The sequence below is a fragment of the Malus domestica genome, chromosome 14 (genome assembly GCF_042453785.1).
Source record: "Malus domestica chromosome 14, GDT2T_hap1".
NCBI classification, from domain to species: domain Eukaryota; kingdom Viridiplantae; phylum Streptophyta; class Magnoliopsida; order Rosales; family Rosaceae; genus Malus; species Malus domestica.
In genome coordinates this window covers 18,022,465-18,045,399 of record NC_091674.1, presented here as the reverse complement: position 1 = coordinate 18,045,399, position 22,935 = coordinate 18,022,465, and the positions used below count along the sequence as shown (strand labels likewise).

General features: G+C 38.7%; 1 protein-coding gene, 1 long non-coding RNA gene and 1 pseudogene across 2 annotated transcripts; all 3 read left to right on the top strand.

Annotated features, from left to right (window-relative positions):
• The first annotated feature begins 1,526 nt into the window (after nt 1-1,526).
• LOC103426982 (serine/threonine-protein phosphatase PP1-like) lies at nt 1,527-5,608 on the top strand (annotated as a pseudogene).
• A 451-nt stretch (nt 5,609-6,059) lies between these two features.
• On the top strand, nt 6,060-8,155 carry LOC139191482 (uncharacterized). Its single transcript, XR_011575558.1, has 4 exons — nt 6,060-6,288; nt 6,955-7,166; nt 7,502-7,594; nt 7,872-8,155. It is a non-coding gene; the product is annotated as an uncharacterized lncRNA (long non-coding RNA).
• Nucleotides 8,156-15,271: 7,116 nt separating this feature from the next.
• On the top strand, nt 15,272-22,560 carry LOC103411689 (E4 SUMO-protein ligase PIAL2-like). Its single transcript, XM_008350326.4, has 16 exons — nt 15,272-15,621; nt 15,711-15,783; nt 15,886-15,951; nt 16,184-16,249; nt 16,328-16,410; nt 16,752-16,803; nt 16,886-16,957; nt 18,053-18,120; nt 18,210-18,258; nt 18,360-18,444; nt 18,534-18,635; nt 18,756-18,807; nt 19,452-19,503; nt 20,197-20,313; nt 20,400-21,257; nt 21,548-22,560. The coding sequence occupies exons 1-16, from the start codon at nt 15,425-15,427 to the stop codon at nt 22,244-22,246; spliced, it is 2,691 nt and encodes an 896-aa protein (XP_008348548.1). The 5' UTR covers nt 15,272-15,424; the 3' UTR covers nt 22,247-22,560.
• The last annotated feature ends 375 nt before the right edge of the window (nt 22,561-22,935 follow it).

Here is a 22,935-nt window from a genome sequence, read left to right as displayed (position 1 = left end):
TGGAAAATCCTCTGGGTCAGGGTTCTCGCCGTCCTGTGGCTCCAGTCGGTTGACGAGTGCAGTGATTTGTAAGTCTTTTTCTTCTACAATCCGTGTTAGCCTTGCGATCGCTTCATTCATTTGAGCCAGCTGCTCATAGATTGAAGTTGCTCCGGTAGTCATAACTTGCATGGCTGTGCTGTCGCTCGAGTTAGCATCGGAAAGCAAAGACTCAGAGTACTTCCTCGGGCTTTCCTCCCTTGGCACCCTTGGCAAGGCCAAAGTGATCACGGGCTCGTGCCTTGGGTGCCCTTGTTCTTTCGGCAGAGTTGATGCAGGGGTGGAAGATGAGGTAAAAAGAGCTCTTGCCTTACTTCGAGTTATGATGCCCGAAGTGACACCACCTGCGGCGAGGATGCTCTTGTTCTTCGCATTGGCTGCGAGAACAACTTGAGCCTTCTTTGATGCCATTTGTGTTTTTTTTTTTTGGATTCAAAGATAGAGATGAGAGGTAGAGAAGATCCCACTAGGCGTGCCAAATTTGTGAACACGAAAATTCCTGAAACAAACGAGACAAGAACACGTGTACAAAATAATATTTTGTATTAATGATTTAAGGGTTACAATCTCTCTTAAATTTGATCCTCTGATTCGATCTCCGTAAGGTGTTGATTTGTGGATGTGTGATTGATCCAAGAGCCGTCGAGGCTTGATCTTGGATGAATGGTTGAAAGTTTTCTTCAAGGGCCGTTGGGGCTTAATCTTGAAGGTTGAGGGAAGTTTCTTCAAGGGCTTTTGGGCTTGATCTTGAAGGTTGATGGATGAACGGATCTTCAAGGCTTTTGGGCTTAATCTTGAAGAACTGTTGATGAACGGATCTTCAAGGGCCTTTGGGGCTTGATCTTGATGAACAGTTGATGAATTGATCTTTAAAGGCTTTTGGGCTTTATCTTGAAGAAATGTTGGATATCTGGATTTGTTGATGTTGTTGATCCAAAGGGCCGTTGGGGCTTGATCTTAGGATGAACGATTGATGAACGATGAGCGCTTTCTTCAAGGGTCGTCGATGCTTGATCTTGAATTGGTGGAAGTTCCTTCAAAGGGCCGTTGGGGCTTGATCTTGAAGGTTGGGTTGACAAAGAACGAAGAGAGATTTCTTGATCGTTCGGGATTTGCTTGGGAGTTTTGGAGTTTCAAAGCTTCAAAGTTTTGGTGTGAGGTGAATTGGTTATGAATTGGTCCTTAAAAATGAATGTCTTGGCCTCCTATTTATAAAATTTCAAAACTTGATTTTTGGATTTAAATAATCAGATGAAATAAATAATTTCTGCCAAGTGTTGACATGTGTCATGTTTGATGACTTTTATGATAATTCTCGATTTTTTGTTGAGTCACATGCTATGTGTAAAATTTATATGACACGTGAAAGTTGAAATTTTAATTATTGATTAACATTTATTTCACTGAAATTTCGATGTGTACAGTTATATCCCAAAATCTCTCCTTTTGATTTCGACGCTTTTATTGTTATTCTGATTCTCTTTGTCTCTCGGGTTTCTACGCGTTAATCACATTTTTATCCTCTCACTTTTCACCTCGACCAAGAGTGCTAGGTTTTGGTATTATGGGTTCGTTTGCTCTATTGGTTTTTTTTTTTTTCTTCTGGGTGATTTGCTGTGATGGACGAGAGTATTGTCGACCATCTTATACGGAAGCTTGTGGCAGCGAAGAAAGGCTGGACCACCAAACAGGTGCAACTCACGGAGGCTGAAATACGGCAGCTTTTTTCCACCTCCAAGGAAATCTTTCTCAGTCAGCCGAATCTTCTGGAGCTTGAAGCTCTGATAAAGATCTGTGGTAAAGAACTAGGGTTTTTAAATGATTTGTGGATTGAAAGTTTTGGTTTTTTTGCTTCGGATGAATTGAAAAGTTGCTTCTTTGACTTTGTTTGCATGCTTATGTGTTGAATTTGGACTTGATTGTGTGAAAGAGTAGTATGGGTAATTCGCAACATGTTAAACGGGTTTGATGGTTGGAAATTGGAATTTTGTTAGTGTGGTTTGTGTAATTTGTTGGAAAGGTAATGAGAGTCTTTTTTTTTTTTTTTTTTTTGGGGGGGGGGGGGTTATGGTTCATTTGATTAGAGCAGAAATGGCAATTACCAGTAAAAGGGTTACCATATGTATTAATCTGTTACTGTTGGCCATATCGGTGAATTTCATATATATTGCAAAGTGGAAGGTATGATTTAGCACATTCTGGATTATTACTGGATTTGTCTTACGAAGTAAAGTTGATGGTCAGAGGATTTAATGTAGCATTTCATTAGAAAAATTTGCGACTTTGGCAGGGTTATGTAACAAAACTTTTGAGCATTGCTAAAGGGTTGCAAGGTTCTAGTCAGATTGAGATTCTATATGAGGCCTTTCAGTAATTCGCTAGCTTGTCCTTTGACTTTTGTTTTGGCGTGGTTGCCTGTTGCTGCGTTAGATAGGCTTCTTACTCTGAAAAGTAGTTCTTAGGTCATCTGGAACTAGTGTCTATGATGTGGCTGTATTGTGCTTATTTTCTACTTTTAGATTAGACAGGCATCGATTTTTCCATCGCTAGTTCCATGTGTGCTTTGTGTAGGTAGGCATTCTTTGAAGTTGGATTTAGTAGATAGTCATTGAAGTTTGTCATTGTGATGAATGAGAGTACCCTTTTCTTGGGGTGCAGATTGACCCTTGAATGCAGTCAAAATTTGATGCTTCCCCCCTCTTGGGGAAATGTCAAAAGTTGATACTACCAAGTAATAGGATTTATATTCTATCCTCATTTATTACACTCACACATACAGTTGAAAGTCGGTTAAATCGTGTGTTTTTGTAGGTTGGCCAATCCAGTAGTGTTATGTGTCATTCAAATTGTTATTAGTCATTCAAATTGTTATTTGATGCGGAGGGAAAACACGGTGGACTACACTTTTTTTCTTTCTAATTAGCATCGTTTCACTTTCCACCATTTAGTACCGTGCCTTGTTAAGGAATTTCAGTTATTAAGTAATTTTATATTCATGATCATCAACCATTATTTTGTTTGCATTCTCATGTTCACCTTAGTCTTTTTAAAGTGGATGCAAATCCATTTATGTTGATAACGGTAGATTTTATATCATTTCAATAACTATTAAAGACCAATTTCTAGTTGAATCTTAATTCAAATGATTAATTAAGAACCATTTTCATATTTGTTTCCTAAATTGAAAACATGTGAAATTGCTGTTGATTACTAAGATGACAATGCTCATCTTCCCTCTTTGTTTCATAGGAGATGTTCACGGTCAGTATCCAGATATTTTGCGACTGTTTGAGTATGGTGGGTACCCACCTGAGGCCAACTATTTATTCCTAGGAGACTATGTTGATCGTGGTAAGCATTAGCATAGAGACAATATGCCTTCTCCTTGCATACAAGATCAAATACAAGGAGAAATTCTTTCTCCTCAGAGGCAACCATGAATCTGCTTCCATCAATTGCATCTATGGATTCTATGATGAGTGCAAGAGAAGATTTAATGTTCATATTTGGAAGACATTTATTGACTGCTTCAACTGTCTTCCTGTTGCTGATCTTTTTGATGAGAAGATCCTTTGCATGCATGGCGGTCTATCTCCTGATTTGAAACACTTATATCAGATTAGGAATATTGCACGGCCGGTGGACGTGCCAGATCAGGGCCTTCTCTGTGATCTATTATGGGCTGATCATGATAAAGATGTTGAAGGTTGGGGAGAGAATGATCGTGGCATGTCATATACATTTGGGGCTGACAAGGTTGCTGAATTTCTCCAGAAACATGACCTAGATCTTATTTGCCACGCTCATCAGGTGCTATGAAGTTATTTTCTCTTTTTTTGTTTTTTCTTTTTTATACTGAACTGGACCTGCATGCTCATGTATACACAAAGTCTGGGAACTTAAATATTTGGCCTCATGTGATGCATCTTCAAATAATCACTGTTATTGTACAGTTAAATTTGTCATGACAGTAATATGGATGATAATTTTGAAGTAACTTTATTTAAAATTTCATCTTTCGAATTTGGTGAACATGTAAAAGCACACGGAGTAAGTCATAATTAGAGATTCTGTGTGTGATTGCATGATTTATCTGTTTTTATGGGTTGATTTCCACTCCTTTTCATATTCATTCCACTACCCATCATCTACTTTGTCATTGTGGCATGTCCATTGGGTTGTTACCCTAATGGTGTATTGGTATCGAATGCTAGTATGCCATGTGCCGTGTTGAGATTCTGGGCGCAGGTATAAATTTTTCAATAAATAGCTGCACACTTGAAAATTTTATTCACAGGAGGACTTCTTGTATTTCACCTGTTCCGTCACGTACACTTGAAAAATTTATTCACAGGAGGACTTCTTGTATTTCACCTGTTCCGTCACGTACTCATTTAATTGATTGGATACTCTCTTTCAATTGATGCTGGAGTGAAATTCTTTATATGATTAGTTGTGAACATGTTTTTTGCCTGGTCTGAGATGCAAACTGAATTTTATTAGTAGAGTCTCTCAATGTTTGTCCGTTTCTTATTGAATTTCTTGGGTTTCATTTATCAGGTTGTGGAAGATGGATATGAGTTTTTTGGAAACAGGAAGCTGGTAACCATATTTTCAGCTCCAAATTACTGTGGGGAATTTGATAATGCTGGTGCCATGATGAGTGTAGATGATACATTGACATGTTCCTTCCAGATTTTGAAAGCCTCTGAGAAGAAGGGGAAGCTTGGGATAAACAACATGTTAAGACCAGGAACTCCTCCTCACAAGGTACAGAAATTTAGAAATACGAATTACATCCAAAAAGCAATAGGGGAAAAACTGCTATAAGTTTTGGGAATTGCTATACCATTTTTATCTTCCTACATGCCTCTTTTTGTTTCTGGCCTACGGATTGAATTAATTAAACAGAAACAATGGACATAATTAGACGGGGGTATGTAGGGGAAGAAAAAGGGTGTGTGGTTATCATTCCCTAAGTTTTTAATGTTTCGTGGAGAGTTAATCAATAGTTTCGAAGCTTTGATGAATCAAATGTAAGAAGTATCTTACCTGGCATCCTTGGATACTTACAGTAGGTCAAATAGTACTGAATGGAAGCCTAAAGTAATTGGCAATGCGAATTAGTTGTTATGGGGAAATCTGTAAGTTAATTCATCGATCGGTGACCTTGGAGTTTATCCAAGTTTATCAACCGTGTTTTCTCTCTAACCAACGATGTTTAACTGCATACTTTTCTCTCTCGCAGGGTAAGGGCTGAATGATTGCAGAAGCTTTACTTGTAACTTCTGAGAACTCCTGGATCATCCTGTGCTGCTTGGCTTTCTCTCGACTGCAAGGTTTGATTATTCACCTCTGCCTTCTTTTGTGCCGTAGAGAAGTATGAAGCTGAAAATTTACTTCTACAGTAGCAAAAGAGCCATTAGTGTATCAGAATTAGTGCCACTTTTTTTTCCCAAAAACAAAAAAAGAAGTGAAACTATCTGTATAATTGAAATTTCGGCTCCATTGTGTTGAATTGTAGAAGTTTTTGTTTCATGGCAAAACCTAAATTTTTTGTTGCTTGCAATTGATTTTACCATTTCAGGGTAATTCAGCTGCGAGTGTGTTGCTTTCCTTTACCATCATTTTGGTGCTCTGTGCAAGTTTCTCACTACATAACATTGCATTATTTGATTGGGACGCCTCATGGTGGTGAAACCTTTATTATAGTAGAAGTGTTGTTATTATGAGATATTCCGGTGCAACAAACGCACCCTTACAATAGGATTGTGGTTATTGAAAATCATGAAGTCGTTGATCAGGTTAGGACTTCTTGTTCGGTTTTTCGTGTAACCTCAATGAAGAATGAGAAAATCGTTTGTTCAATGTGTTGCAAAGGTTTTCTTATGCAATGAATTGTGAATGAATGAATGTGAAGTTTGGGTGGGGTTTTTATTTATTCAAACTATAGAGGATAGAAAAATAGGAAAACTAATGAAAAATGCTTGAAAACTTTGAGTTTTATCAATAATGACAAAATAAAAGGTAAAGTAAATAGTATCGGGATTGACTTTTTAGTGAAAAATATGGTTTTTCGTTAAGGTGAACAGTTTCGGGAGCTTTTCTGTGATCTATTATGGGCTGATCCCGATAAAGATGTTGAAGGTTGGGGAGAGAATGATTGTGGTGGTCATATACATTTGGGCTGACAAGGTTGCCAAATTTCTCCAGAAACATGACCTTGATCTCATTTGTCGTGCTCATCAGGTGCTATGTAGTTGTTTTCTTTCTTTTTGTTTTTTCGTTTGTGACTGAGCTGGACCTGCATCATGTATACACAACATCTGGGACTTAAAGATTTGACCACATGTGATGCATCTTCAAATAATCACTTTTCTTATACAACTATGATAATTTTGACATAACTTTTTTTAAAATTTAGTCTTTCATATTTTGATGAACATGTAAAAGCACACGGAGTAAGTTATAATTTGAGATTCTGTGTGTGTTTGCATTGATTTATCTGTTTTTCTGGGTTGATTTCCCCTTTTTTTCATATTCATTCCACTACTCATCATCAACTTTGTCACTGTGGTAAGTCCATTGGGTTGTTATCCTGGTGTATTGGTATCGAATGCTAGTATGCCATGTGCTGTGTTGAGATTCTAGGCGCAGGTATAAATTTTTCAATAAGTAGTTGTACACTTGAAAATATTCATTCGATAGGAGGACTTCTTGTGTTTCACCTGTTTCATCACATACTCATTTAATTGATTGGATATTGTCTTCCAATTGATGCTGGAGTGAAATTCTTTATATGAGTATTTGTGAACACATATTTTTGCTCGGTCTGAGATGCAAATTGTATTTTATTATCAGATTCTCTCAATGTTTGTCCATTTCTTATTAAATTTCTTGAGTTTTGTTTATCAGGTTGTGGAAGATGGATATGAGTTTTTCGGAAAAAGAAAGCCGGTAACCATACTTTCAGCACAAAATTGCTGTGGGGAGTTCGATAATGCTGGTGCCATGATGAGTGTAGATGATACATGACATGTTCCTTCCAGATTTTGAAAGCATCTGAGAAGAAGGGAAGGCTTGGGATAAGCAACAACATGTTAAGACCAGGAAGTCCTCCGCACAAGGTACAGAGATTTAGACATAGGAATTAATTCAAAAAGCAATAGGTGAAAAACTGCTACAAGTGTTGGAATAGCCACACCATTTTTCTTTTCCTACATGCCTGTGTTTATTTCTGGCCTTGGGATTGAATAAATCAAACGGAAACAACGAACACGATTACAGTAGGAAAAATAGTACTGAATGGAAGCCTAAGGTAATTGGCGATAGGAATTAGCTGTTATGGGGAAATCTCTATGTTAATTCAATGTTCAGTGACCTTAGATTTTATCCACGTTTTATCAACTGTGATTTCTCTGAACCCAATGATCTTTAGCTGTGTATTTTTCTCTCACGCAAGGTAAGGGCTGATCGGTTGCAGAAGCTTTAATTGTAACTTCTGAGAACACCTTCTGTATCATCTTGTGCTGCTCGGCTTTCTCTCGGCTGCAAGGTTTGTTTATTCCTCTGCCTTCTTTTGTGTCGTACAGAAGATGAAGCTGAAAAGTTACTTCTACAGTGGCAAAAGAGCCATTAGTGTATTAGAATTAGTGCGACTTTTTGTTTTTGGAAAAAAAGAAAGAAAAGTGAAATTTAACTGTATAATTGAAATTTCGACTCCATTGTGATGAATTTTAGAAGTTTTTGTTTCATGGAAAAACCTAAATCTTCTGTTGCTTGCAATTGACTTTATGCCCTAATTGGAACTCCACCATTGTCTGGCATTTCAGCAGGGAGTGTTTATGTTGCTGTCCTTTGGCAGGAGGACACACATGAAATGGGTTTACTATCATTGTGGCGCTGTGTAAGATTCTCACTGCATAACATTGCATTATTGGATTGGGACGTTACGTGGCAGTGAACGTTTACCGTAGAAGTGTGGTTATTGAAAATCATGAAGTCATTAATCAGATTTTGACTTGTTGGGTAGCCTCATTGAAGGATGAGAAAATCGTTTGTTCGATGTGTTGCAAAGGTTTTCGTATGCAATGAATTGTGAGTGAATGAATGTGAAGTTTGGGAGGGTTTCTGATTTATTTCTCCCCTCTAACCCCTCCCCCAAATCCTTTCTTTCCCTCCGTCCTGGTCTCTCCCTCCCTTCTGTTTCTTTTTTTTTTTTTTTTTTTGTCTGCTTTCCTTCTGGTTTTGTTTTCTTTCCCTCATCAGCATTAGCATCTGTTATCCTCTGGTGCTGTGCTCTGAGCTTTTGTCTCAGTTTATTCTGAGCTCGTTTCAATTTTGCTTTGAGTTTATCTCAGTCTGTTATGCATCGTTCCTCCCAGTTGTTGTTCCTCCTTACGAATCCTCTATCATCAACCTTGGCTACTTGTTTCATTGGATGGCTCTTCCAAGTTGTTCATTAGGAGGTGTGCTCCACCATATGGTGGCTTTTAAAGTGATATTTGCACTATCTGGTAGGACTATGGGAGCGCTCATTGCGCGGGTGGCGTGGCCACCTTCATTTTTCATTCATCCATTTGTGGTTCCTTGGTTCGTCTTCTTGATGGTGTTGGCGTTGTGAAGGTGCTGCAACTAGCTTATAGAGGGGTTAGGCACTTTTTCTTTTTTTTTTATTTATTTAATTTTTTTTTTCAAATTTAGGGTTTCAGTTGGAGTTTTCTCTTGTTTGTGGTCTTTCTTTTCTTATTCATCGTATTTTCTATTATGTTGGATTGTGCTTTTACTTGTTTGTTTTGGGCTTTCCTTCTTTTGTACTTGCTTTCTTTATTAATGGATTTTATAATGTTTGACAAAAAAAACCTAGAGGATAGAAAAATAAAAGTGCGAAAAATTACTTACTTTCAACTACCCTTCGACAGGTGCATTCGAGAAAAGATAATGCTAGGGAGACTAAATTGTTAGACAATTTTTTGTAAACTAAATGACATAAGAGTTGATTAGTTTATCTAGCATTACCCTTCTAGAAAATTTCTAGATTTAAGAAGCCAACTTTAAGAGGGATATTTTTTCAATATGCAATCGGTTTGATGCGTACATGGCATATAGATTGAAGCTTCACGTTACAAAGAACATGATCAATGCAAGAAATCATAGAAAATTTATAGATTTAAGAAGCCAACTTTAAGAGGGATATTTTTTCGATATGCAATCGGTTTGATGCGTACATGGCATATAGATTGAAGCTTCACGTTACAAAGAACATGATCAATGCAAGAAATCATTGAAGAGATCTTAGGTTCATACCAATTTTCTTTCGTTTGAATTAAAAGTAATAGTCGCTAGACGACTCTAATCTCTACTACGATTTAGTATTTCACTTCACTCAATAGATCTCAGATCACAAATTAAATATAAATTAACCAAAATCCCTTTCGTCAATGCCTATACTTTATTTGGCATGGGGTATCCCAGCTATTTTACCAACGTTTTTGGCATATTGTTGGGCATGATGTGGTGGAGGATGTTCGCTCCTTCCTTAATTCGGGAAGACTTTTGAGGGAGGCTCGCTTCGCTGATGTTGTTTTGGCACCCAAAGTTAATGAGCCTCAAGATATGTCATAGTTACGACCCATTAGTTTATGCAATGTCATCTACAAGATAAGAGCTAAGGTGTTAGCCAATCGGCTCAAATGAATTATGTTAGCCAATCGGCTCAAATGAATTATGTCTACCATTATCTCTCCACATCAAAGTGCTTTTGTTTCGGGCTGTTTGATTTTGGATAATTCCTTGGTGGTAGCGAAGATTGACCATTATCTACATAATAAACGTGCGGGGAGAGATGATTTTCTAGCTTTGAAACTGGATCTCAGTAAAGCCCATGACAAAGTGGAATGGACGTTTTTGGAAACAATGATGTTTAAGACGGGATTTGACGGGAAATAGACTAAGGCAATCATGACTTGCGTGAAATCAGTCTCATATTCTTTTTTAATTAATGGAGAGTCGCGAGGTTACGTGGTACCAACCAAGGGACTACGGCAAGGGGACGCCATATCTTTTCCTCATTTGTGTTGAAGGTCTATCGGCTCATTGCAAAGAAGGAACAAATGGGAGCTTTGAGTTGTATACACATTTGTGACGGGGCACCAAGTATTCATCATTTGCTTTTCGCCGACAATAGCTTTCTATTTGGTAAGGCCAACGTGGATGAATATGTTGTCGTCCAAAATGTCTTGGACTTGTATTCCAAGTCATCAGGTTGGGTCAAGCAGTGAACTTCAGTAAAAGTAGTGTAGCTTTTAGTGCTAATATGCAATACTATGAGCAGCGGTAATTGGCCGATTTTCTGAGGGTTTAGTTGGTGGATGACATAATAGATACTTGGTGCTACCTACCCTTGTGGGTGTGGGAAGGAACAAGAAACAAACCTTCTCATTCATTAAAGAGAGGATTGCCAAATGGCTTAGTGGATGGAAAAGTAAGGTGCTTAGTCGAGGTGGCAGAGCACTCCTTATAAAGTTGGCGGCTCAAACTTTCCCATCTTATGCAGTGAACTGTTTTTCATTACCGAAAACTTTTTGCAATGAATTACATCAGTTAATAGCAATGTTTTGGTAAGGAAGTGATCCGGAGGCGTGTAAAATCCATCGGTGGTCATGGGACATTATGTAAATTAAAGGCGGAGTGTGGTTTGGGATGTCGAGACATTTATGCCTTTAACTTGGCAATGGTGACTAAGCAAGGGTGGCGGCTACTCCACCATTTTGATTCCCTGGTGGCAAGACTATCCAAAAGGAGTCAAGTTGGATATGGTATGGAGGGTGTGCAATGGAGCGCTTGAAAACTGACGAACATTTATCAAAGGACTTTGGGTTTGCTCGAGCTGTCTGGTTTGTGTCTCCTTTTATGACACACCCTGATCCCGATATCCTTCAAACACCAAGATGGGCACGTGCTGGCTGACACCCCAGGGTGAAGAAGCCATTTTAACATGTATGCAAGTTATGAAGAAAAAGCAACTGTAAATAAAATAAGTAAATTTAAATATAATGAAATATGCGAATGCGGGAATGTGTTCAAAGTTTACAACTAATCAAGGATACTACGAAAAGAATATTATATAACAATGGTATTACAAAGAAATGGGGGTCCTACACCGAGAGGACTCGAAGGTACTGATATAGGAATGCCTTAACATTGAAATCGTACGCCTCGATTTTAAGTCTTGAAGGGGGTGAGTGGACCAAAGTTTATAATAAAATTAATACTAAGTAAACCTAATTTTCTTTTGAACATACCTCTGTTTTGAAAACAGACATATATAATACTACATACTAGGTTTTTCTGAAAACCCTAATGTGCCATGAAAACATCTAAAATGTGTATTGTTTGTACCATACTTGACCAATCCCGAAACTACTGAGCACCGGTCAACGTTATACCGTCAAGGACCCAAAAGAGTTTCCCTCAATCCAGGAGGCCAATCACAGCGCAACATATGTCGACATCAGAAGCCAATCATAGTGCGACACGTGTTAACATCAGAAACCAATCACAACACGACACGTGTCAATGTCAAAATGAAACTAGAAACTCTCTTCTATAAATAGAGATCATTCTCTCATAATATTTCCTAATGTCATTTATACTAAATCATTCACTAGTACTCACTAAAGGAGAGCTTAAACCTATGTACTTGTGTAAACCCTTCACAATTAATGAGAACTCCTCTACTCCGTGGACGTAGCCAATCTGGGTGAACCACATACATCTTGTGTTTGCTTCCCTGTCCCTATCCATTTACTTACTTATCCACACTAGTGACCGGAACAATCTAGCAAAGGTCACAAACTTAACACTTTTTGTTGTACCAAAGTCCTCGTTGATTTTGTGCATCAACATTTGGCGTCGTGGAATCAAGCTTCCAGTTAGGAATTGACTGCCTGGAACCCCTTGCCTGATTACTTACCTGGCATTGCTCTCGAGTACTCATCTTCAACATCTTATGCTTCCAGAGAAGATACCACATCTGCTTGAGGAACAGATAGGGTAAGTGAGAATGATACAAGGAAGCATGTGGAGACAAGCGTAACAGAACATGTGCCGATACATCCACTACTTTTTCAACAGCAAAAATATCCCATATCATCAGGGTCGAACGTACTCTAGATTTGATGGACTTGTTTTGACCCTCAAATTCTTGAGTCGGCCTTATACTCTGGAGGAAACCAGAAAACCCTCCAGCCCAGTTCAAGAATAAGCCTGTGGAAAGTTATTTCTTCAAAATCAAAAGTATCTCATATCATCTCTTCTCCATTTGCTTCTCTTTATCCTTGGTGCTATTTACGACACAAGAAGAAGGAGAACAATCAACCGGAAGCCGAAGTCGAACTTCCGATCCAGGTTGCTTGCTTGGAAGTCTGATTGCTTACCTTGTCTGTTACCTCCTTCGGCAAATCTCCTAGCTCGGCGACTTGGGGGACTCTTACTATAGGGTTTGTATCGCACTTAACCAAGCTCGAAACTACAAGTAAGCTTCAAGTGAAATTGATACATTACCTTGTGCATCTTCATCGGTTAAAGATACCACCCGTGGATGGAGGAAAAGTACTTCTAAAGAAGATGCCACATCTACATATGAGACAGATAAGGAAAGTGAAAATGATACCACACTTCGGTACTTAGAAGTTTCATGATTACTCAATGACTTGGATCTTGCAAGTCCCCAACTGATGAGCTTCCCTTATTCGGGAACTTAGGGGAGCACTGTTTGTACCATACTTGACCAATCTCGAAACTACTGAGGACCGGTCACCGTTATACCGTCAAGGACCCAGAAGAGTTTCCCTCCAACCAGGAGGCCAATCACAGTGCGACATATGTCGACATCAGAAGCCAATCATAGCGCGACACGTGTTAACATCAAAAGCCAATCACAACACGACACGTGTCAATGTTAGAATGAAACTAGAAACTCTCTTCTATAAATAGAGATCATTATCTCACAATATTTCCTAATGTCATTTGTACTAAATCATTCACTAGTACTCACTAAAGGAGAGCTTGAACCTATGTACTTGTGTAAACCCTTCACAATTAATGAGAAATCCTCATACTCCGTGGACGTAGCCAATCTGGGTGAACCACGTACATCTTGTGTTTGCTTCCCTGTCCCTATCCATTTACTTACTTATCCACACTAGTGACCGGAACAATCTAGCGAAGGTCACAAACTTAACACTTTCTATTGTACCAAAGTCCTCGCTGATTTTGTGCATCCACATGTATGTATAAAATAGTGCTCATTAATGATAACATAGTCGCTCGAAGGTAAATCCATAAAACCTTCATAAATCCAAAATAATAAAGTACTCAATTAAGGGTATCATAGTCGCCCGAAGCATATCCATCACTCGAGGGTGAAGCTGTACGACACTGGGTTATGCCAGTGAAGAAACATGGTAGATCCCATCACCTAAAGGTGAAGCTGTAACATTCTGGGTGAAGCTAGAGAAGAAATATAACATAACACACCGACACTAACTGTGGCTAGTGAAGCTATCTAACACTGGTTTTTCCAATGAAGCTAGGAGTATGCCATAAGTATCTCATTGATCCTGAACTGTGTCCTATGGCTATAAACGTATACATACTCAGGTTATGTGTATGTGTTGTATGATTACCCACCAGATAAGCACCGAAAAACGTAACCAAAATCTCATACCAAGTGTACAATACCAAAACTTCATCATCCAAAATCATAATAAATCCATCATGTATCGTAAAGTGTAAAAAGCCATGGTTCGTAAATCTTTCGTAAACTTAAATTCAATAAATCGTAAATAAAGCATGACACGTAAAATCATGAAACCATGCTTTTCATGAATGCAAGTCTAGCATTTAATAAAAATCATGCAATTTAAGAAGGGGTTCATTCACTGATACTCTGTCGTTAAAGAGCCGTTTGGGCAAGGGAGGATGGAATCGCCACCAACAATCGCACCTAAGCACATAAAAGGACCAATTATTAAAACCCTACTAATACGATTGAATTTGGGAAAACGGATGTTGAATTTGGATTCGGGACGTCGAAAAACCTAAGAAGGGACCTCGGGTTCCTTCACGTGCCGCCGCGCGTCACCGCGGGGCGGCGGCTGTGAGGCTACTCACCACTGGATGTTCCGCCATACATCGATTTGGGTCATTGGAAAGTTGGTCGGAAAGTCGTCAGTGCTGCCGTGGTTGTCGTCGTGGATGGTGGCGAAGCACAGTACCTCCGATGGAGGTGCGTGTGCTCCACGCACTGGGCATTACAACACCACGCGTAGCCCCATGCGCCCATGAGTACACTGTACTCGCCTTCCCAATTTCTGGAAATTTTCCAGATTTTCTTCCAACTTCCAGAGCTTATTTTGAGCTCAATACAACTCTAAATCGAGTGATTCAAGATCCTATGTAAAGCTAGAAATGTGGAGAAGAGATCTATACCCTTTCGAGATCAACAAAGGTCAGAGTTGGCTAGAAAAGTGACTAGAAAGTGGCCAAACAACCACGGTTTAGGTTTTTCCAGAAAGTGTACAGTACATTCCTTCGAGTTTTCTCCTATGTCCACATGTGATTAACGCCTAAAACTTCCCTAATATAATACTAGAACACGATCCACGAGGTTCTAGGGACTTACCTTCGTCGGAGACGGCGAGAACTCGCCAAAGAAAGGGTTGTGTGTTGAAAAACATTGTGTAATGGTGGAGGAAAAGGTTTGTTGAGAGGTGTTTCCATCATTTCTAGATTCATGGTGATGGAGATAGATTCGGCTCTTGTGGTTAACTTAATTAATAATATGATTGATACCAGCTTTCATTCTCATGCCAACATTATTCATCAGTGTAGATAACTTATGACACGCATAGCCGAATGCAAATTAGTGCATGTCTATCAAGAGAACATGATTGTAGATAACATTGCCAATTGTAGCTATAATATGGATTTTGACACCATTATTTTGAAAATCCTCCTAATTGGATTGAAACTCGATTATTTGATGATATGATAGGGGTCTTAGGACACGAATTATTTGTAATAACTCTTTGAGCTAGTTTGTAGGGTGATCTACCCGCCCAAAAAATAAATAAAAATTACCTACACTTTATTTATTTATTTTTTGTTGTAAAATGCCTGCACGGTTGGAAATTACAAGTACTGTGTCATGGGTCCCGCGTAGCTTTCCGGAACCCTTTTTCTAATTTCTCCTGCAATTTTTGTAACATTTGAAAGGCCTAGAGGGAGAGAGACAGAGAGAGAGAGAGAGAGAGGGAAGAGAAAGGAAGAGAGAGACGGGCGCGTGTAGGTGTGGGTGTGGTGGGTGTGTCTGTGCGAGCTAATGAGCCGAACAACGCTAACACCGCAGGCGGTCAGCAACTTAGTCAGTCTGAAAGGCGTTGGGCAGCAGCGACTCTCCGCTTCCGTCGTTAACTCCTACCGAATCGCTGCCGTCGCTGAGCGCTTGGCAGCTCACGTCAAATCTGGCTATCGCGGCGAGGCCATGGAGTTCTTCAATCTCTGCCTTTCCCTTTCCAGGTAAAAACCTTTCCCCCATTTTTCTCAAATCCCTAATTGAATTCCTCAATTTTCCTTCCTTTTTATGAAATTGCTTTGGCAAAATGCAGAGGCATTGACTATGCCGTTGCAAACAATGAGGTTCCGGCGATTGCTCAAGATTTACCTGGGTTGTTGAAGCAGGTACTGTAGTTTTCTTCTTCTAGTTCGTGAATTCCTGGTTTCGGTTTGTTTTCCCCTTTATTTTGAGTGACAGATTTGTAATTTAACTCTTGTTTTGTGTAGATATGCCAACGCAAGAGTGATAAGGTTTTGGAAGCTGCTATCATGGTGCTGATGATTTCTGTTAAGGTATAAACCAGAATGTGGTTCATTTTATGTAATAAATGCGAAAACGGATGCTAACCATTTATCCAAGTAGCATATCCTGCTTCTTTACCAAAAAAAAAGTAGCATATCCTGCTTGCCCATGTTCATGTTTTTGTTATCCCCTTTTTGCTTGAAGCTTTGTTTGGTTTTTGTTTTGTATCCAATTTTGAACGTAATCATGAGTTTCGAGCTGACTTTGTGTTTTACTTGGCAGAATGCTTGTAGGACTGGATGGTTTTCGGATAAGGAGACTGAAGAGCTCTTTTTTCTAGCTAACGAGGTATGCTGTTAATTTGTTTATTATTGCTTAAATTTGTCTTATGTTGATGTTGCTGATGATCTTCTTGTGCAATTATAGATAGGGAGTAGCTTCTGCAGCTTGGGGGATGTTAAAACTGGAGCTAGCTGTTCTCTTTCTGTTATAGACACAATTATGGAAAGGTGGGAACTTGTATCGTGCTTTAATTTTGTTCATGTTGTTACAACATACATGTGTATACACACGTATAATATAGATTTCATTTGATGTTTCCTTTTAAAGGATATCATCTCAGCCTAATGATCCTGCACCATGTTCATATTAGAATTTAGAATTTAGAATTTAGAGTTTAACTAGAAATAGGTAGAATTTTTTTATTACAATGACTTCTTTAGCTTCTAAGGTTCAAAATATTTTTTCTTTGCTTGTCCTAATAATCATGCTTTTGGTATCAAGTATCAACGGATGTCTTTTGCTGAGTTTGCAAATGATTTAGAAAGATCTCCTTTTGTGTGTGGTGTAGGTATTATCCAATGATGAAGATGGGCCAGATACTTGCCTCTCTAGAAGTCAAGGTGGCTCTTCATTCCCTTTTTCAACTTTTTTTCCTATCCCTTCTTTTGGGTTTGTTTTGACGTATGTCTTATCACGTTGTAGTCTGGATATGGGGCGCATGTGCTTGATTTCCATATTTCGAAGAGTACACATTATTCTCCTCAAGAAAAAATTGTAAGCATCTTATAAAGTTAGATGCATTTTTGTTTGAATGTTGGAGTGGTTGTAAGTTCTTGAGTCTTGTAGTTTATTTAAACATGTATGCATGAATGTCATACATCATACACAAGTTATTATAATGTTGACTCCCTATGGATCTTGCTCTTTGATGTATCCAGCAGTAGACTAAACTTAGCAAATTAGAGAATAACTAGAGACACACAAGATTTATGCTGGTTCGTCAGAACTTTTGCCTACGTCCACTTGTGATTTCCCTGGGTAGAAAACCACGACTTCTTTGATTAATAATAGAGTTATAGTACTTTTGTAAAATCCTAGAACTATTCGCCCTTTATCCCTCTCAGCTCTCTTTGGCTTTTCTCACACATTCCCTAGCCTTGCCGCACCCTACTTATAAGTATAGGGTGTGGTTTACATGCCTATTTTCTGATTAAGTTTCCTATTTTATATGGAATAGGAAAGTACACATTTTTCCTTTTCCAAATTAGGCTTCTTGGACTCCTAATCTAATTGTACAAGGAAACTTTGATTCTTTCCTAGTCCTTTTGGAGAAGAATCGGTGCACCTTTTATTTCCCTAATACAATCCTATACAAAATAGGACACTAACCTTGACGAGCCAAAATCCTAACACAAGCAAACACATCATTCATGAAGGCTGACTGAATGGTCATATCTGGTCCAGTGGAAGGCTTATGTCTCCTTCTAGATGCTTATTGTTCATTTCAAATAGTAGTGAGTGAGATGCATCTTAATCTTCCATATCTGATCTAACATTTAGGGTGCAAGTCCTTAATTTAGGTCTTTAGTAGTTGCTAGATTTGATATGGATGGCTGAGATCTTATCCTCTGTGCATCCTAGTCGTCCATGTCTATCTAACAACAAAGAAGTATGTCCATATTTATCTTATTAGAGAATAACTATACATATAATTCGTGTCATCATAACTTTATTATTTGGTTATATACTCGTGGCGGTTTCTCTCTTTGTTCTAATTGTTTACGTTATACTGTTTTCCATTTATATGTGAAATTGGAATTATGATTTTTAGAAGTTATTCTTGACCTCACCCTTTCTGTTTGCCTCAAGCGATTACTTGTAGCACAAACAGATAATATAGAGACATCTGCATGTATTATAAGTCCACCACAAGTGAAGTACGGCTGATTTTCCTCTCAACCTTTTAGTTTAGTTAGAAGTGTTTCCTATTTATTCTAACAACATTTTTTTTCTTTCAATTCTGTAGCTTTCTGCTAAATGGAAAGGGAGTAGATAAAAGGATCAATGTTACAATGGTTTGTGCGGTTCCGCTAACTGGATAACTAAATTTGACAAAATTTGGATTGTAACATGGTATTCATTTCATAACACCCTGTGCCTTTAATTTTCTTTACAGGATACTGGACCCCAGTTACCTTCAGTTGTGACTGGAATGCTTAAGTTTGGATCAAATCTTCTGCAAGCTGTGGGCCAATTCAATGGTGAGTTTGGATGCAAGTCATCACGTTCTAATTATTGTAGTTTTCTTGTGCTATATTCATCCAGCTCTGACACATTGAACTATTTTTAGGTCATTATACCATAGTGGTTGCCTTTATGAGTATCACACCATCACCTGACACTCCAGTACTGAAAGATTATTCGCAGTCCACTGTGTCTCCGTCAGATTCAGGTATTCTCCATAGGAAACATCAAAAGACACTTGATTATATCTTGTAGTATCAGGAATTTGCAAAGCATTTAGGCTTTTTACAATGGCATAGTTTTTTAATTGTCTTCTTTTAATCATTAGATCCTGATATAATTGAGGGGCCATCAAGAATTTCTCTCAATTGTCCCATAAGGTATGCCTTGATATCTATTGCTTGTAGCTTTAATGTTGCTATAATTTTCTTACTATATTTGGTTTTGAATTTTATTAGTGTATTTGTAACCTTTTATATCGGAGATATGTATTCCTGGGACATTTGATTTGAAACGTATTATCAGGATTTACTTTAAGTAGAAATGTTAATGCTAGAAACATTATGGGATATTTGCTAATTTTCAATTGATTCTGATCAGGAGAGGCTGAGTAGCTTCATATGAAGATGTCATAGGTTAAATGTTGATGCCTATTTATGTGATCTTTCTCGTCTCATATATTCTGAACTTCTGAATCTCTTTTTGAAGAAACATTTTTTGTTTTTCACTGAAATATTGGAACAACATCAATTTTATTTTGTGTGTTTTTCATCAGTTACACCAGCTGCTTCTATATTGTCAAGCATTGAGTTCAACAATCAAAATAGCATTTTGTTCATGTGTCCTGGTTTCAGTGAATAAATTTGTTAATGGTTTGAAGTGTGTTTCGTATCTTATCTACTTTTTTGTTGTCTATTTCTCTACATTAAAATGGATGAAAAATGTGTAGTTTGGTAATCCTTTCATGATGAAACTTCATTGCTATGATGCTGATTATTACATTTTACTTTTATCTGTAAAACAGTTATACACGTATAAAAACTCCTGTCAAAGGACATTTGTGCAAACATCTTCAGGTGAGTGCTCCATGCATCCTTTTCTCCCATTGATGCCTTTGGTTTTAAATTTTTGTTTGCAACTTCCTTCATAATCATTATGTAACTAGCTTTTGAGACTTGTAACATTGTTCCTCGATTTGTATGCGTCTTGCTTGCATGATTGATTCTATTAGACTCAGAGTTTTTTGTTTTTTAAATTGTGCACTAGAGGTGGATTCTAATTACATTGATGCTTTCCACCTCCATTATATGTGCAAGTGATTTAATGTGCTGCTTGGAGGTCACGTGGTTTCCAATTTATACGTTGGAGATATTTCTTATGAGTTCGGGTTCAGATTTAATATCTTAAAAATATTATTATGATTTTTTTTTTCATTCTTTGGGAGCAGAAAAAAGACAAAAATTAAAATTTTCTTTGTTTGTGCTATAGGGGTTGTAAGGAGGATAGAAAAAGCTGGATGAAAGTTTTTGCTTTGTCCCACCAAAATGTTCTCTTGTTAGTTGTTGAGGTTTGGAGGGGAAGTTGAGAATTTGGAATTGGATTTGTTGTCCTTTATGTCCTGAGTTGATTTTTTCGGTTTCAAGCTTTTGGGTAGTTGATGAAATTTGAAGTTATTCTGTGATTGTAGTTGTACATGGTAATATATTTTCTTGTAACTATAGTCAATACTGACTTCTAATATAATTTTCTGTTGCTTATATGAGCTATAGTGTTTCGACTTCAGTAATTACGTCAATATAAATTTAAGACGACCTTCGTGGCGCTGTCCCCACTGTAATCAGTATGTCTGCTATTTGGACCTCCGCGTTGATCAAAATATGGTTAAGGCAAGTAGCTATTTATTTGCATTCGTCCTGTCTGTTTGCGTTATTTTTTACCCAATATTATAAAATCAGTTGCTTTTCTCCCCTAGGTCCTGATAGAGGTAGGAGCGAATGTTGCTGAGGTAATAATCTCTATGGATGGATCATGGAAAGCTGGACTGGAGAATGATGATGATCTAGTTCAGGCACATGATAAGGCCTTTCAAAATGAAATTTCCGAACAGGAAGAATCTACCCGTGTCTCATCTGCAATTCCTTTTGTTTTGGATCTTACTGAGGATGATACTGAGATGGACACCTTGAGTGCTTGCGAAACCGAAGATGTAAAACCTCTTTGCAACACAAACAGGGTTAATCAAACTGTTCCTGCTCATCTAGAGGACGACTTTTGGTCTGGCATTTACTTACCTAATGGCTCGTTGACTTCGAGTATAAGGTCAGACACCCAGATGGATGGTGGTATCTCTCACTCTGGTCCTGCAAATTATTTACACCTGCCTGTGTTGACTGATGCCGTTTCTCCTGCGCTTGATCGAGGAACTGAGAGTCGTGTGAACACTGATCTTGTGGCATCTGCAATGCATACTCAATTTTCCTCCAATAATTTGCAGTTACAACAGCCGCAGTTTGCAAGTTCAAATGCTACTGTTAGCAATGAGTATGGGAGATTTGCTAACACAGTATTACCTAGGACACCAACAGCAGTTCAGGCCCTTCCTGCCCAGACGCCAGGATTGCAGCAAAGATCTAGAACTAGTTTCAATACTCCCCCTAGTGCCTCTCTTAGTTCTCAGGTTGGCCAGTCTATCACACCCACAGCAAATGGTGTCACTGCAGTATGTAGTGATGTGGAAAGACAGCAACACTTTTCTAGGCCCCGAATGAATCTGCCTCAAGTGTCAATTATTGCTCCATCGTCAATGCAACCGCCCTCACAAACAACACAGGTTAATGCTCCCTTCTTTTCTTGAAGTCCATTTTGTTATGCTGGTGGCGACCAGTATAAATAGAAGTTGGGAACCCTGGACCTCAAATTCTTGATTTTTAATCAACACTTTTCAGTTTGATTGGTTCCTCAAATTCTTGATTTTTAATCAACACTTTTCAGTTTGATTGGTTGTTGGCCAAAGCATTGTAGAGACTTTTTCGTTGCTAATTTACGGAATTCCAATCTAAATGATATTTTTTTGGTGTCCATTTTGTCATGCTAATGAGTTGCATTTCATTAATCTTGCAGAACTGGGATCGTCATGGCCAATCTGCCCAACAGGTTGTTGGCCTTCCAGCTCCGAGTCAACTGCAGAGTGTTAACCGAACATCTCTTGGGCTTATGGAGTTCCAAAATGCACATCTGCAGCAAGCTTTTAATCCACGGACTCCCCAGACTGTAGGTCAGCTTTCAAGCGCCAATCGATCATCTTCACATGTCTCGCGGGCCCATATTCAGCAAGGAAGTGTACGAGTTGAGACTGGTCAAACATCAAGTTCTTTAGACAACCAACAAAGGTTCGCGATTGGTCAGCAGCAGCGAGTTGCTATGATGGCCAGGCAGTCTCCATCGACGCCAGTTCAAAATCAATCTCCAAGAAACAGGCCAATTTTGCCAGCAAATGCTGAAGGTTTCAGGACAGCTGCACTGGAGCAGAGCAGAAACGTAGTAGAAACGGTGCAAGCAGTTTCAGGGGCTGATGGATCACCAGACTTGTCATCCGGAGAGAATTGGCGACCAACAGGTCGGATGCGTGGAAGCCTGTCAGGTCGGGCTTACTCTGCTGCTCTCAACCAGTTCATTATTCAGCCAACCCAACCAACTCCTGCTGCTTCAAGACCCCCGTCAAATCTGTCCGCTCCACCACATCTTGTTGCCGCGCAACAGTCATTGATTGCCAACGTGAGCACTCAGGTTCCTCAAACAAAAAATAGTCATCCTCAGTAAATCGATCTTTGAGTCGAAGGCGTACTCTGCCAGGGAGTTCTTGTAGGCTGCTGTATATAAGGTAGTAGGTCAATTTTGTGTTCAGTGGTCAACCGGTGAAGTTAATTTAGGACTATGCTCCGGTCAATTGGGTGATATTCAGGTCCCCTGAATTGGGCAAACTTCGACCGGAAAAAGAAGAATTGGACAATTCGGGGGGTCGGCTTGTAAATTTAAACATGCAGCTTCCGACTGCATTAGTTATAATTTTCCATGATAATTTATATGTAAACGTTCTGAGTTGTGATATGCTGAGTAAGAATCTTGATTGCTTATGATTGTAATAGTCATTGAACTTTTCCAAAACTGAGGAGTGCTAAGTTCAGTTGCGCATGCCCGCTTTTTGGGCGGTTGTTGGCAAGTGCTGCAATTGACACCAATGTTCGTAGCCGCATGGGAAAATTTTTACACGGGCTGAACTTTGCCGACCTCTTTTGCGCTCAAATTCTATTTCACATTTCCGCAGTGAGAAAAATTAAAGGTTGATTATTCTATTACTTGGTGGCTTTCACTCACCTTTGAGATGGGATGACATGATGAACTTGCGGAAATGATCATTTTTAGCGTTCGGTCGATATGTCGTCAATGTTGGAGGGAGCAATATGTCAGCATTTGATCGATGTCTTTTGTACTTTAATTTTAATCCGTTC

Coding starts and splice junctions, on each gene's coding strand:
- LOC103411689 (XM_008350326.4), top strand. CDS start 15,425: ATGAGCCGAACAACGCTAACACCGCAGGCGGTCAGCAACTTAGTCAGT. Junction 15,784..15,885: donor TACCTGGGTTGTTGAAGCAG/GTACTGTAGTTT, acceptor TGTTTTGTGTAG/ATATGCCAACGCAAGAGTGA. Junction 16,958..18,052: donor ATTCTCCTCAAGAAAAAATT/GTAAGCATCTTA, acceptor GTTTGCCTCAAG/CGATTACTTGTAGCACAAAC.